The sequence below is a fragment of the Wasmannia auropunctata genome, unplaced genomic scaffold (genome assembly GCF_000956235.1).
Source record: "Wasmannia auropunctata unplaced genomic scaffold, wasmannia.A_1.0 LD335980.1, whole genome shotgun sequence".
Classification (NCBI taxonomy): domain Eukaryota; kingdom Metazoa; phylum Arthropoda; class Insecta; order Hymenoptera; family Formicidae; genus Wasmannia; species Wasmannia auropunctata.
The window spans coordinates 127,890-139,777 of record NW_012026910.1 but is presented as its reverse complement, the minus strand read 5'-3'; the positions used below and the strand labels follow the sequence as shown (position 1 = coordinate 139,777).

The following is an 11,888-nucleotide window of genomic DNA, read 5'->3' as shown; positions in this document are numbered from 1 at the left end:
CTCTCCTGGGAGAAGCACCCAGAAGGGACCTTGCTAGGAACATCAGGGTCTTGAAGAGAAAGGAAGCCAGGCTGGTAGTGCAGATCTACACGGGCCATGGCTTTACCAACTACCACATGCACAAACTGGGGCACTGTGACACCCCGGAGTGCAGAAGGTGCGGAGGTGACGAAGAGATTAGTCTCCACGTGCTTTGCGAATGCTCGGCTTACGCTGGGCACAGACGACTCCTATTGGGCTCGGATTTTCTCGTGCCCGAGCAGGTTTGGCAACTCCAGGTCAGGGACCTCCTCCGTTTCTGGGGGGTTACAGGTATCGGCTGACCTAGAGTTAATACGGCCGGGAAGACACAATGGACCCCGTCTGCGTGTCGTTGAGAGACCTCCAAGGAGGCCGTCATTCGGGAGTATTATTATTATTATTATTATTATTATTATTATTATTAAATGACCTATTTCTTTATCCTTCCCATTTCTTCATGCTCGTACCTCTCTGTTATGTTATGTGTATATATTTTTTCTGTGCAATGTATAAAATAATATATTATAAACTATAATAAATAAATAAATAAATTTATACAGATAGATCTAGAGCGGTGTAAGCATAACATAACGGATCAGATACGATATATTCATGCGATTCGGCGTTAATAATTTGTGTATGCAGTTATATCAATATAATATTAAATATACGTAATAAAACAATTTGTAATAAGATTTAATTCAATTTTATATTTAAAATTAGAAAGTGTTAAAGTCGCGTTAAATTTCAATTTTACCATTCATTTTTCCCATTATGTTTAATATCCATAACTTTTAAACATAATTAACAATAAAAATACTTTAATCCAAATTCAACTAAAAAGAAAGAAAAGTATAACTAAGAGAAAATCGGTTATGTATTATTCATTGTCTGAAATACAATTACTACTGATGTCTTTTCCAAATTACCGTACGTGCGGATTCGTCGTTATCGACCCAACGTCGGTAAGTTCACCACTCTTCTATGACCCTTCGAATTATTGCTGTTCAGTGTACTATAAGTTCTATGGCTGTATAGCCCCTCGTGGGGGCGGTAGCCATTTTAGAAGAAGAAGATGCTCATATTTGTCGGACGTCGATGCTTCGAATGCTTCGTGACTGTGTTAATAGGTTATAATTTTGCCGCCGACATTTGTTTGCGACGTATTTATCATTGTAAATATTTGTGAATTAGCGCGTACGACCGCAGGTAATCTCTCGCAAATTAATCATGGTAAGTCTTAACGCGATTGTTTTTTTTCGCGATAGAACAGAGATAAGTAACATCCGGCTTTCTGTGGATTAACGTCCGGTTGTCTATCACGTTTAACTGAGTGTTTTTTAATTTCAGCTGTTCTATTCCTTCTTCAAATCCTTGATTGGCAAGGACGTGGTGGTCGAATTGAAGAACGACCTCAGGTAAAATGTACATCACAATATGATATATTGACTTCAAAATTTTTCAGGATTGATTTTCTTTAATTTTCTCAAAAATGCTAATTTTTTATTTGTGTACTAATTTTTTCTATATTGGCGTGGCGACATGATTACATTTTGAGCATTTTGACACTGATCCTGCAATGTTATATTTTGTGTTTCAGTATTTGCGGCACGTTATATTCCGTCGATCAATATCTAAACATAAAATTGGCCGACATTAGTGTAACGGATTCAGAGAAGTATCCTCATATGGTATGTTAATTGCCATTGACATTATCAGGCTAATTTAAATCAATGACGCTATGCAAATTGGAGCAGTCGATGACACTTGTGCAGTATAATTATTAAAATAAATGTGCAATTCATAATATAATTATTAATAATATAATTAATGTATTGTATATTAAATTGCAGTTATCGGTGAAAAATTGTTTCATCCGTGGATCCGTTGTACGATACGTACAACTTCCAGTGGATGAGGTAGACATCCATCTTCTAACTGAAGCAGCACGGAGGGAAGCGATGAACGCTCAAGCGAGATAGCTTGTAGCTTTATTAAACATATTGCTTACAATTAAGAATCTATTTCCTCTCTCCGATTATTACGTACATTTCGTATTTAGTGTAGAAATAATATATGCAATCATCTCGCGTTATTCAGTTTTTTTTTTAAATGTGAATATTAATGTAACAGTCTTCAATATATATTTTTATTTGGTTGTTTTAAAATAAGATATTTGTAACAAAATAGCTTATACATTTCTTCGTGAGTTATTATCCTTTCTCCTTTTTTTAGAGTATTTAATATGATAAAAATATAGAAATTGTAAAGTATTCGATGTGATAATAATTAGTATGTAACATCCGTTTCATTGTCATGCATCATAGGAATTAGTAGTTCAATCCAGTTTATCCATCCGTTGTATATGTTTACTTCCATTCTGCCAATGTCGTATCGCACCAGATATATTTCCCTTTTATCTCTGTATTCTCCGGCAACAGTGCGCAGTAAACGGGAGCTATGGCACCTTGATCTGGTGTCAGGTCACCCTTGTGGTTAGTCATATCGGTATCCACGTAACCAGGATGTACCGCATTCACCGCAATGTCTTCCCGAGAATCCGCATTGAACATGGTTTGCTGAATGCCAGCCAAGGCGGAAACACCGATTTTACTCGCCACATACGCTGAATTTGACCAACCGGCTTGTAAATGCGTACCAGCTTTCGCAGCCCTGAAAATAAATGTATAATATAAATCTCGAAAAATCTCCGAATTAACGTGTAATCAATTTTTTTTTAAATGATAAAGCTTACTCGACAAATTCGCGCATGATTTCGTCCAATTCCGTTTCAGTCAGATTGGGATCAGCCAATTTCTGTTTTAATGCAGTACCATTAATGTTGCGCAAACGTCCAGAACTGCTCGAGACGTGAACCACCCGGGCATGCAATCTGAGTAGAGGATAGAGAGCAGTACAAACTCTACGCAAACTGAAGTAGTTTACTCGTATTGTTTCTTCCGCTTGGACTTCAAAAGGTTCTGTAGCATTCATCTTTAATAAGCATAAATTTCATTATATACCTTCCGACAATTCATTTTCACAAAATAGCGTCATATTCAACTTGATATCAAAATATATAATACAAATATGAAAAAAATGTTAAATTTTTTCCTATTTGAAGTTTAAAGTTAACTTATTCTTTAAAAAATAATCGCGTTTCGCAAAAATAAAGAATTATAAATAGTTAATGTCAAATACTGCCTCTATTATATTTATAATGTCTATAATTTGATTATTAATTAATGTATAACTACATATATTATTTTTAATTACTTTAAACGCTATGGCGGCATTGTTAACCAGTACATCAAGACCGCCATACGTATCCTGTAAGTAATCCCGGAATGTATAGACACTGTTGTCATCGGTGATATCCAATTGATGAAACTTTGGATCCAAGCCTTGCTTCTTCAATTCACTGACAGCGTTCAAGCCACGAGTAGTATCGCGGGCTGTCAAGTAAACAATCCCATTGAACTGCTGGCAGAGGGCTTTGACGATGGCAAAGCCGATACCCTTGTTTCCACCAGTCACCTGAATGACAATATTATTTGCAACAATATTATTATAAATTAAGATCTATATAGAAAAAGAAAAAATAAAAAGTACGGACAATCCAACTACAAAGTATAAAAATTTACAGGCTTGTTCTTTGCAGTCAAACTTTTATCTCATCTTTTTCTGTTTTTTTTCTCTCCAACATTCAAGCATGTATTTCATTTTAGGTGCAAAAAATATAAGGAAATCGAATGTAGCTACAAAGAACAGACTATCGTCAATCTTCTGGAGAAGATAATCGACGATAGAAATGCAAAGATTCTGTACTTTTACATCGCGAAATTATTGCGCAATTACGTACCACAGCAACACGCCCCGTCATATTCCGTGCAAGTGTAATACTATTGTGTATTGCACTTATGTCCCGCTTCTCACACGCCTATTTATACCTTTGACTATATAAGTGACGCGACCTTCGGTGGTCGCTTTCAGACCACAATCAACAATGATAAAGTACAATTGTTGGCGGAGATAAGAGGCCGGCGTAATGATAAAAAAAAAAGTAGAGAAAAACAAATAACAATTTTAAAGAAATCTCGCAACCGCAATCTGAATGAGATGTTTACCAGCGTGGCGCAAAACGCGGGATTCTAATTGGACGAGCATTGTTAAGCTGCGTTCTCAAAATCATTAAGGTCCGTTCAGCCCACGATTCCACGGTTTTGTGCGATTGTTGTGTGATGCTTGTCAAAAACTGCGTTTAGGTTGGTTTAGGTGAATGCAGTGGAATAATGCACTCGGATAGTCGGATGTGTTGTCGACCGCCGACGACTCGAGTAAACATTAACAGTTTGAAAAATTCATTTGCTAGAGCGTGATAATCCTTTTTTTTTTCTAAAACCGCAACGATGCACGACGCTTACGAGGAAACGTCGATATTAAATATCACCGTGCAGATTGAGTCTATGGCTGCTTATGGTAAGACTTGACCCAGGGGTTGGTCATGCGACGGGGATTGTCAGGAATTTCCATTAAGGACCAGGGGTCATTTATTGAATTGCCAATTGTTTCAGATGACAACTTGCTGATAGGCACCAGGGAGGGTCATCTTCTTATGTACAATGTTCCATCGGTGTTCGACGACAGCCACAAGCTGGAATTGCTACGTCACAGCAAGAATTTTAACAAGAAACGCATCAATCAGATAGACGTTGTGCCGGAATACAATCTATTGATCATCCTAACAGGTATACTGGAGTTGATGTCGCGAATGAGTCAATTCATCGGACCGCAAACATCTCTGTCTCTCATAGTCTAACTGTGAAAAATTACAGATAACATTGTGTGCATTCACGACTTGAATTCGCCAAACTTTCAACAAATATGTCAATTACCAAAGACTCGCGGCGCCACTCTGTTCACCCTGGAGGTTCAGTCGACTCAAAGCCTGACGGGAGAGAAGAACACCGTGGTGCGTTTGTGTGTCGCTGTCAAACGTAAATTACAGCTGTATTATTGGAAGGGCAAGAAGTTCGAGGAGTTCAAGGATTTTGAGTTGACCGTGCCGGATATACCTCGTCAATTGTCATGGTAACGCATAACTGAAAGATTATTGTCGAAACATTTCAGCCTTATATAATGCCTTTATTAATCGTTAAATTAATTATTGAGGTGCGGCGAAACGTTAGTATTAGGATTTCGTGGATTGTCCTATACGATTTACGACCTAAACGATAAACCTAAGGAGCTCTTTCCCACTGGCAAATCTCCAGAGCCAAGCGTTACGAAATTATCAGACAGCTCTTTTGTCCTGGGCAAAGATTCTCAGTCGTTTATTATGGACACGAAAGGAGAGTTGGTTCAGCATAACCCGGTAAAGTGGTCGGATACACCTAGTGCGATAGGTATGGAGAATAGACTTTGTTGTCACTGTTTTTCTATCTCTTTTTTTTTTGTGATTAATCAAACTTTTCCATAATGTATTTTAGCGTGGGATGATCCTTACTTACTTGGTATTGTGCACGACAGATTGGAGGTGTACACATTGGAAGGATGTCTACATATTCAGACAATAAAGGATCTAAATAAAGCTAGACTTATATACCGTTGCAAGCAGGGGAGAGTCTACATGGCGTCCATCAGTCAAATTTGGTGTGTCAAGGCAATTGATGTTACTTTACAAATTAGGACTTTGCTGGAGCAAAATCAGTTTCAGTTGGCACTAAAATTGACCGTACGTTAATTATATCTAATGTCAACGTAGATTACAGTTTTGTGTTTCGTAATGCAATATTATTCGTATGCATTTTAGAATTTATCAGATATAACAGATGAGGAGAAAACCAAACAAACGTATAAAATACAAACGTTGTACGCGCATCATCTGTTCTACAATAAGCGATTTCAAGAGGCGATGGATTTGTTCTTGAAACTGGGAACCGATCCATACGAGGTGATCAGATTGTTTCCAGATTTAGTTTCGCCCTCGACCAACGAACTCAGCGAACCAGCGCCCAATTTGCCGAAGCTGCAAGATCACGATTTAGAAAAGGGCTTACGTGCGTTGATAGTATTTCTAACTGAGGTCAGGCATAAGCTGATGGCGAAAGACAAAGAGCTTGGCAAGGAGAAAAATGGAGTAAACGGGGAGAAGAATCTGACCGCGGTAGCTACGGAACAGCTTCTGAAGATTATAGATACGACCCTTTTAAAATGCTATCTGCAGGTAAAGGAAAAAAAAAGTGTGCTTGGAAAACGCATCTCGTGCTGTTTCCATAGAGTGAACGTCGAACGAATTTCGTTTTTCAGACCACTGACGCCTTAGTGGCGCCTTTACTTAGACTGAATCACTGTCACTTGGCGGAAGCTGAGAAAACTTTATTGATGCATCAGAAGTACCCGGAGCTCATTATATTGTATCAGACCAAAGGGCAGCACAAGAAAGCGTTGGAGCTGCTGGAGAAGCACGCGAAGGAAAACGATTCTAGTCTGAAAGGCACTGAGAGAACTATACAGTATTTGCAGCATCTCGGCAAGGATCATATGGATCTGATACTGAAATTTGCCGGATGGGTATTAACGGAGGATCCGGAGCAGGGCCTTAGAATATTTATGGAGGACATACAGGTACCGTATCTCTCCGTTTTGGTTTTCATTTAATATTTCTCTTACGCTTATTTGTGCCGGACTTGCAGGAAGTTGAACACTTACCTAGACCAAAGATACTGGATTACCTTCTGCGTTTCCACAAAGACTTAGTGATACAATACTTAGAACATGTAGTACATGTTTGGGAGGACACCAATCCACTGTTCCATAACGTTTTGATACATCAGTACAAGGAGAAGTGTCTGGCCTCCATGAATGCGAGCGCGACGCCGGCGGAGAAGGAGACTTCGCAGCATATCCGGCAAAAGTTACAACAATTCCTGGAGAAATCGACGCAATATACGCCGGAAACGATATTGGTGCATTTTCCATTTGACAGCCTGTTCGAGGAACGGGCGATTATACTCGGACGACTCGGTCGTCATCAGCAAGCTATATCGATATACGTTAGTCTTTTAAATGATATACCGCGCGCAATGCAATATTGCCAAAATGTATATACAAAGTATCAAAGTAAGTGAATCTTAAAGTGATTTTGAGCATTTAATCGTGTAAAGAAATAATGTAATTATTTGAGTATTACTTTAAGATCAAGATCGTACAATGGAGAAGCAAAAGCAAACGGATAACGCCGATGAAGTGTACGTTTTGCTGATTCAGCAGTTATTGAAACCCGACAATGAAGGAATTTTAATGGCTGGTAAATATTGACGTAAACAAGATTTTACATCTATATTATTTTGCGGTTGAATGTTCTAATTGTTTTTTATTTCTATATATATTTCTAAATGTCTTTACTCTCTTCAAGGTTGCAGTCCAGAAATTCAAAGAACGACACAGCCAGATTTAGAGATGGCCCTTCGACTGCTGGAGGAGCACGCCTCAAAGATAAATCCGATGAAAGTTCTGCAGGTTCTACCGGATTCCGTTCCTATCGGCAGAATAAAACACTTTCTGGAAGTTAGCTTGCAAAATAACTTGAACGCGAGGCGGCGAACGCAGGTTCTCAAAGGGCTGCTTTACGCGGAGCATTTACAAGTGCAGGAGCAACGGATGCACTACGAATCGCAGAGTGTCCTCATGACAGAATTTAATATATGTCCAGTTTGTAAAAAACGATTTGGCAACCAAAGGTTCGTATCTTGTAACTTCAAATATTCATTGCGCATGTAGATGTAGGCCTCGTAAATCGATTTACGATACTAATCAGTTCTGTTTTTCTTAGCGCTTTTGCGAGGTATCCCAATGGCGACATAGTGCATTACTCATGTCAAGATCGCAAGGGGTAAAGGCGAAGTCGCAAGATTTACAGTCACAAGTCTCATTATTGTGCATAAGTTTAGGATTGTATATACATCGAGTATAGAGATATACACATTTTATATGTATATATGTATACGAATTTCGCAATAACGAAATTCCGATACACGTACTGTTACGCAAAACTCAAAAACTTTATCCACTCTCTGCAGCCGCTTATTAAAAATTACCAGTAAAATTACTTCTCGCAAGAAATTTCTTCGGTCAACCATTGCGGTTTCTTTCTTTTTTTTTATGGTGCATCTGTTAAATCCTATAAAAATGAGAGTGCAAACAAAAAAAAACTATGAATCATAAAATACGCGAGATGTATTTTATCGATCGAAATCTTCGCGACGATAAGATTGAAGCGATCGAAGGCGCGAAATAAAATTTGAAAAAAAAAAAAAAAGAACTTCGAGAGCACAGCGTCGCGTTCTAAATGATTTGAATTCCTCTGCGGGTGTTTCGATGCCGAAACGCGATTGGCTGCATAATCGCCCGCGTGACATTCGAAATCGAGATTTGCCGGATTTCGGAAGCCGGTGCGGCTCCTCCGCGAGGGCGACCGCGGGTCCCCTTTCCGCGCGAGCGACGCGGAACAACGACAGCGAACGTGGCACGCGTCTGCATAATAATGGGGAAGGAGAAAAAGAGTTGAGAGGCTGTTACGAGCGCAACCCGGAGGATGGGGCGTGACCGCGGTCCAGAATACGGATTGATGATGTCATAAGCGATTCATGTATTCCTACGCCGGCCGGCGTAAGACAGGCCGAGAGACAGGTACAGTACAGATGAGAATGCTTCGCGGTCGTCCGAGGCGCGACGCCACGTCGCATCTCTGCCGGGAGTTGATTTGCTTCGTTTATGTTTAATTAAAAATCTCGTTTACGCCAATTTCGTTCAGACATTTTTTTATCTGCTTTAAATTTCGGAAAATTATAATATTTTATTTCAAGATTTACGATTTAAATAAGCGCAAAATTTAAACGGTCTTTCCCCTCGAAAACCTAATTTCTTAGACTTAATTTTTTTTTTAAGATTTTTATTTACTCATTCTAAAGAGAGATATTTTTTAATACGCAAAATTCTGTACGCGTATAAATAAAATTAAAACGTTATATTATTTGCAAATACAATTATTTATATAGACGAATATATACTTTTAAAATCATAGATTCCGTCTCGACGTTGCACTTACGAATTATAATCGAATTATAGAACGATGATTTTGTAAAGCCGAATTGTCAAAATAAAAAAAATACATATATATCTTTGAAGAAAAAATTTCGCTTCTTTTAAGAAAGTTTTTATTTCTTAAAAATAATATCACATCAAGTCGATTTGCCTCTCAAAAAAATCTTTTAACACATTGTTCTCGCAGTTACGTTGGCTTTTTTTATCCGGTCGGCATTTCGGAAGACAGGAACTGCATTTTATAGCCGGATTTTTTTTATTTTTTCCTTCCGGTGCTCGAAATATCAATTTCATCTTTTAGACGTACAATGCAACATAGAGGACCGACGTTCAATCATGAGTCTCTCACGTCGCACGGCGGAGTGTCGACACGTTTGACACCGCGTACTGTACCGATTTTCCCACGAATCCCCGCCGCTTGTCACAGAGAGCGATTCTTCCGGTTCGATATTCGGATCGCGGTCCGAGATCCGAGACGAAATCGCCGGTTAGACGGGCAAGCGCGCGCGCGCGCGCGCGTCTCCATTTGGTTTTTTCCAATTTTCCGCCATTCGACCGGGTCAGCGCGTGCGGCGCCGCTTTTTGCGCGAAGGGACTAGCTGCGGCGGCGTAGGTGCGCGCCGCGCGCCGCTCAGTCGGTTGCGCGCCGGTCGAGTGTGTGGACGGGCGGGATCGGTGTTGGATCGTTATTTGGTGGTATTTTGGTGTACCGGGCCGGGACTTTTATGCGAGTTGCGAGGCGGGACGGTGTCGCGGGGTGTCCTTACGCGAGGGTAAGTAAAAACCCGGCGGTTTTGTGCGGGCTCGCCCGGGCCTCCGGCGTGTTTCGGCGGAAACGCGAACGGACGGGAGGAAGCGCGGACTTCGCCGAGTCGCCGCCTCGGCTCGGGTGGATATTGGTGTCGGGATAAAAATGGCGTGCACCGCCTCGGTTTATCTCTCTCTTTCTCTCATACCGTATACAGTAGTATACAGGATGGGATGTACCATGGTGACCCATTGGTGCCGGTGCGTCGCGACGGTGAGTCGCGCTGTCAATAACGATCGTGCCCACCCGTAGGGCTCGTGTTGCGGCGTGATGACGGCGGCGGTGGCGGCGGCGGCGGCGGCGTCGTCGTCGCCGCCGCCGCCGCCGTGTCGCTCGCGGTGGCCGTACGGGCCCTACCGGCATCGATTGCCGCGTCGTCGCCGTCGTCGCTGACGAGCGTGTCCCGCCGTACTTATCTCATTGAATCGCGCGTCCGCAGCCAACCCTCCCTCTCTCTCTCTCTCTCGCCCAATTTCTCTCACGGTCCGTCGGCGAGCTTAATCCCCCTCCCCCGCGAGACGATATTTCGCGCGCGGGGCGTCGTCGAAACCTCGCTCGATTGGCTTCGATCTCGGCGACTCTTTCTCGCTCGTATCTCTCCCGAGGTCGCAGTCGGTCGACTTTAATTTCCGCCGCGGTATCAGGGCTCCCCCCCTCGCCCTCTCTCTCCGTCGCCCGACCATCCATCCGTCCGTCCGTTCGTCCCTCCCTGCCGCCAACGGTTTTGTTCACCTGTCAAGACGACCTATCTGCCGGTGACCCAATTTCCCGGCGCTTCCATTGAACGCGCCGAGCGCCGAGGAGTGGAGTCGAACGTAACTCGCCCGCGGCTTCCCCTGCGCTCGTGCTAACGTGTCGGTCGCGCGTACGCGACGAGGAGGCGGTGACGCGTTTTCTGAGTATTGTTTTTTTATTTATTTTATAATCACTTCGCGCGTCGCCCGCTGACGCGAGCGAGTGCCGCCGCGCCGAAGAGCGAAGGGTACTCGACGGTGCCCGGCGCGACGGTAATCGGCTGCTCGGGAGGGACCCCCCGGTCGCCCGAGCGCGTCTCGGCTTGACTTTAAATTGATGTCAATGGGCGTGGAAGGGCAAATAAAGCGATCCTGCGTCACGTTCGCGCGAGATAAACCTGTCCTTGTACCTGCCTGCTCGCGCAAACTTTCATCGCGGCGCGCGCGCGCGCGCGCGAGTAAGAACGTCTGGCGAGCGTCTCGAAAACTGTCGTACGACCGATGCGAGAGCGAGATTAGGTTTACGGGATAAAGCGGAAGTTGAGCTTAACGGTAATCCCCCTTGCTCTCTGACTCGAAAGTCGTGTACGACGCATACCGACGCACCATTATCGTGCTCGTCCCCGCTAGGCATTCTGTTACATAAGAATTACTGTCCAAGAATTATTACGGATAGTTTTTCGCGGATCAGGTCGAACGCTGGTCCTGAAGCGCTTCGTCCGGAACTCGTCTAATTGAGGGACGGAAGCTAAAAATTAACCGGTCGCCACGAATTGGCTGTTTCCTCGCGCGTTCAACAAATATTTCTTTTCGCATTCAGCATTTTCGAAAAAAAAAAAAAAAAAAAGTTTTTAGGCGATCAATCTCAGCGAAAATAATATATTGAATCTAATAATAATAATAATAATATATTTGATCTAATAAACAGTATTTTTATACATTCAAGCTTCAAATCTTGCCGCAAGCTCGTTCACTTTCGACGGCATTTGTTCTCGATGACGGGCTTCAAAATATCTCTTCTTCGAAGCCATCTATCTCATGCCATTCTTGTTACGTAGTTGCCACTTTAATTTTCGAGCCTTATCTGGCTCGGGAGAATAGCGGTTCTTTCATGTCGTTTATCAAAAATAAATTCGAAAATAATGTGACGTTTATCAAAATAAATTCCAACGTCTATCAAATCTACGATCTCGCGAAGCTAAACCGAGTCTCACCCCCCC

At 42.1% G+C, this 11,888-nt stretch overlaps 4 protein-coding genes across 9 annotated transcripts in view; 3 read left to right on the top strand and 1 right to left on the bottom strand.

The window, feature by feature from the left end:
- The first annotated feature begins 1,059 nt into the window (after positions 1 to 1,059).
- LOC105454610 (U6 snRNA-associated Sm-like protein LSm2) lies at positions 1,060 to 2,128 on the top strand. The gene is made up of 4 exons (XM_011697338.1): positions 1,060 to 1,254; positions 1,372 to 1,439; positions 1,622 to 1,712; positions 1,875 to 2,128. The coding sequence occupies exons 1-4, from the start codon at positions 1,252 to 1,254 to the stop codon at positions 2,001 to 2,003; spliced, it is 291 nt and encodes a 96-aa protein (XP_011695640.1). The 5' UTR covers positions 1,060 to 1,251; the 3' UTR covers positions 2,004 to 2,128.
- A 28-nt stretch (positions 2,129 to 2,156) lies between these two features.
- LOC105454609 (carbonyl reductase [NADPH] 1-like) lies at positions 2,157 to 4,172 on the bottom strand. The gene is made up of 4 exons (XM_011697337.1): positions 3,884 to 4,172; positions 3,298 to 3,558; positions 2,777 to 3,015; positions 2,157 to 2,694 (listed from the first exon to the last, which is right to left on the bottom strand). The coding sequence occupies exons 1-4, from the start codon at positions 3,902 to 3,904 to the stop codon at positions 2,391 to 2,393; spliced, it is 825 nt and encodes a 274-aa protein (XP_011695639.1). The 5' UTR covers positions 3,905 to 4,172; the 3' UTR covers positions 2,157 to 2,390.
- A 93-nt stretch (positions 4,173 to 4,265) lies between these two features.
- On the top strand, positions 4,266 to 8,131 carry LOC105454608 (vam6/Vps39-like protein). The gene is made up of 11 exons (XM_011697336.1): positions 4,266 to 4,500; positions 4,596 to 4,769; positions 4,857 to 5,112; positions 5,194 to 5,426; positions 5,511 to 5,755; positions 5,834 to 6,247; positions 6,331 to 6,648; positions 6,717 to 7,143; positions 7,220 to 7,330; positions 7,439 to 7,763; positions 7,856 to 8,131. The coding sequence occupies exons 1-11, from the start codon at positions 4,431 to 4,433 to the stop codon at positions 7,917 to 7,919; spliced, it is 2,637 nt and encodes an 878-aa protein (XP_011695638.1). The 5' UTR covers positions 4,266 to 4,430; the 3' UTR covers positions 7,920 to 8,131.
- Positions 8,132 to 9,763: 1,632 nt separating this feature from the next.
- Positions 9,764 to 11,888, top strand: part of LOC105454606 (spectrin beta chain) — a 32,471-nt gene continuing 30,346 nt past the window's right edge. For all 6 annotated transcript variants that reach the window (XM_011697333.1, XM_011697331.1, XM_011697332.1 and 3 more), the window contains exon 1: positions 9,764 to 9,899. The gene's annotated coding sequence lies outside the window, so the exon portion shown is untranslated. The remainder of the gene's footprint in view (positions 9,900 to 11,888) is intronic.

What these genes read in the sequence shown, in the direction of transcription:
- LOC105454610 (XM_011697338.1), top strand. An exon ending in GAATTGAAGAACGACCTCAG is followed by an intron (nt 1,440 to 1,621) that starts GTAAAATGTACA and finishes TTTGTGTTTCAG; the next exon opens with TATTTGCGGCACGTTATATT. An exon ending in CAGAGAAGTATCCTCATATG is followed by an intron (nt 1,713 to 1,874) that starts GTATGTTAATTG and finishes ATTAAATTGCAG; the next exon opens with TTATCGGTGAAAAATTGTTT.
- LOC105454608 (XM_011697336.1), top strand. Translation starts at nt 4,431, where the DNA reads ATGCACGACGCTTACGAGGAAACGTCGATATTAAATATCACCGTGCAG. An exon ending in TGAGTCTATGGCTGCTTATG is followed by an intron (nt 4,501 to 4,595) that starts GTAAGACTTGAC and finishes CAATTGTTTCAG; the next exon opens with ATGACAACTTGCTGATAGGC. An exon ending in GGATACACCTAGTGCGATAG is followed by an intron (nt 5,427 to 5,510) that starts GTATGGAGAATA and finishes AATGTATTTTAG; the next exon opens with CGTGGGATGATCCTTACTTA.
- LOC105454609 (XM_011697337.1), bottom strand. Translation starts at nt 3,904, where the DNA reads ATGACGGGGCGTGTTGCTGTG. An exon ending in TGACGGGGCGTGTTGCTGTG is followed by an intron (nt 3,559 to 3,883) that starts GTACGTAATTGC and finishes ATTGTCATTCAG; the next exon opens with GTGACTGGTGGAAACAAGGG. An exon ending in ATGCCGCCATAGCGTTTAAA is followed by an intron (nt 3,016 to 3,297) that starts GTAATTAAAAAT and finishes TGCTTATTAAAG; the next exon opens with ATGAATGCTACAGAACCTTT.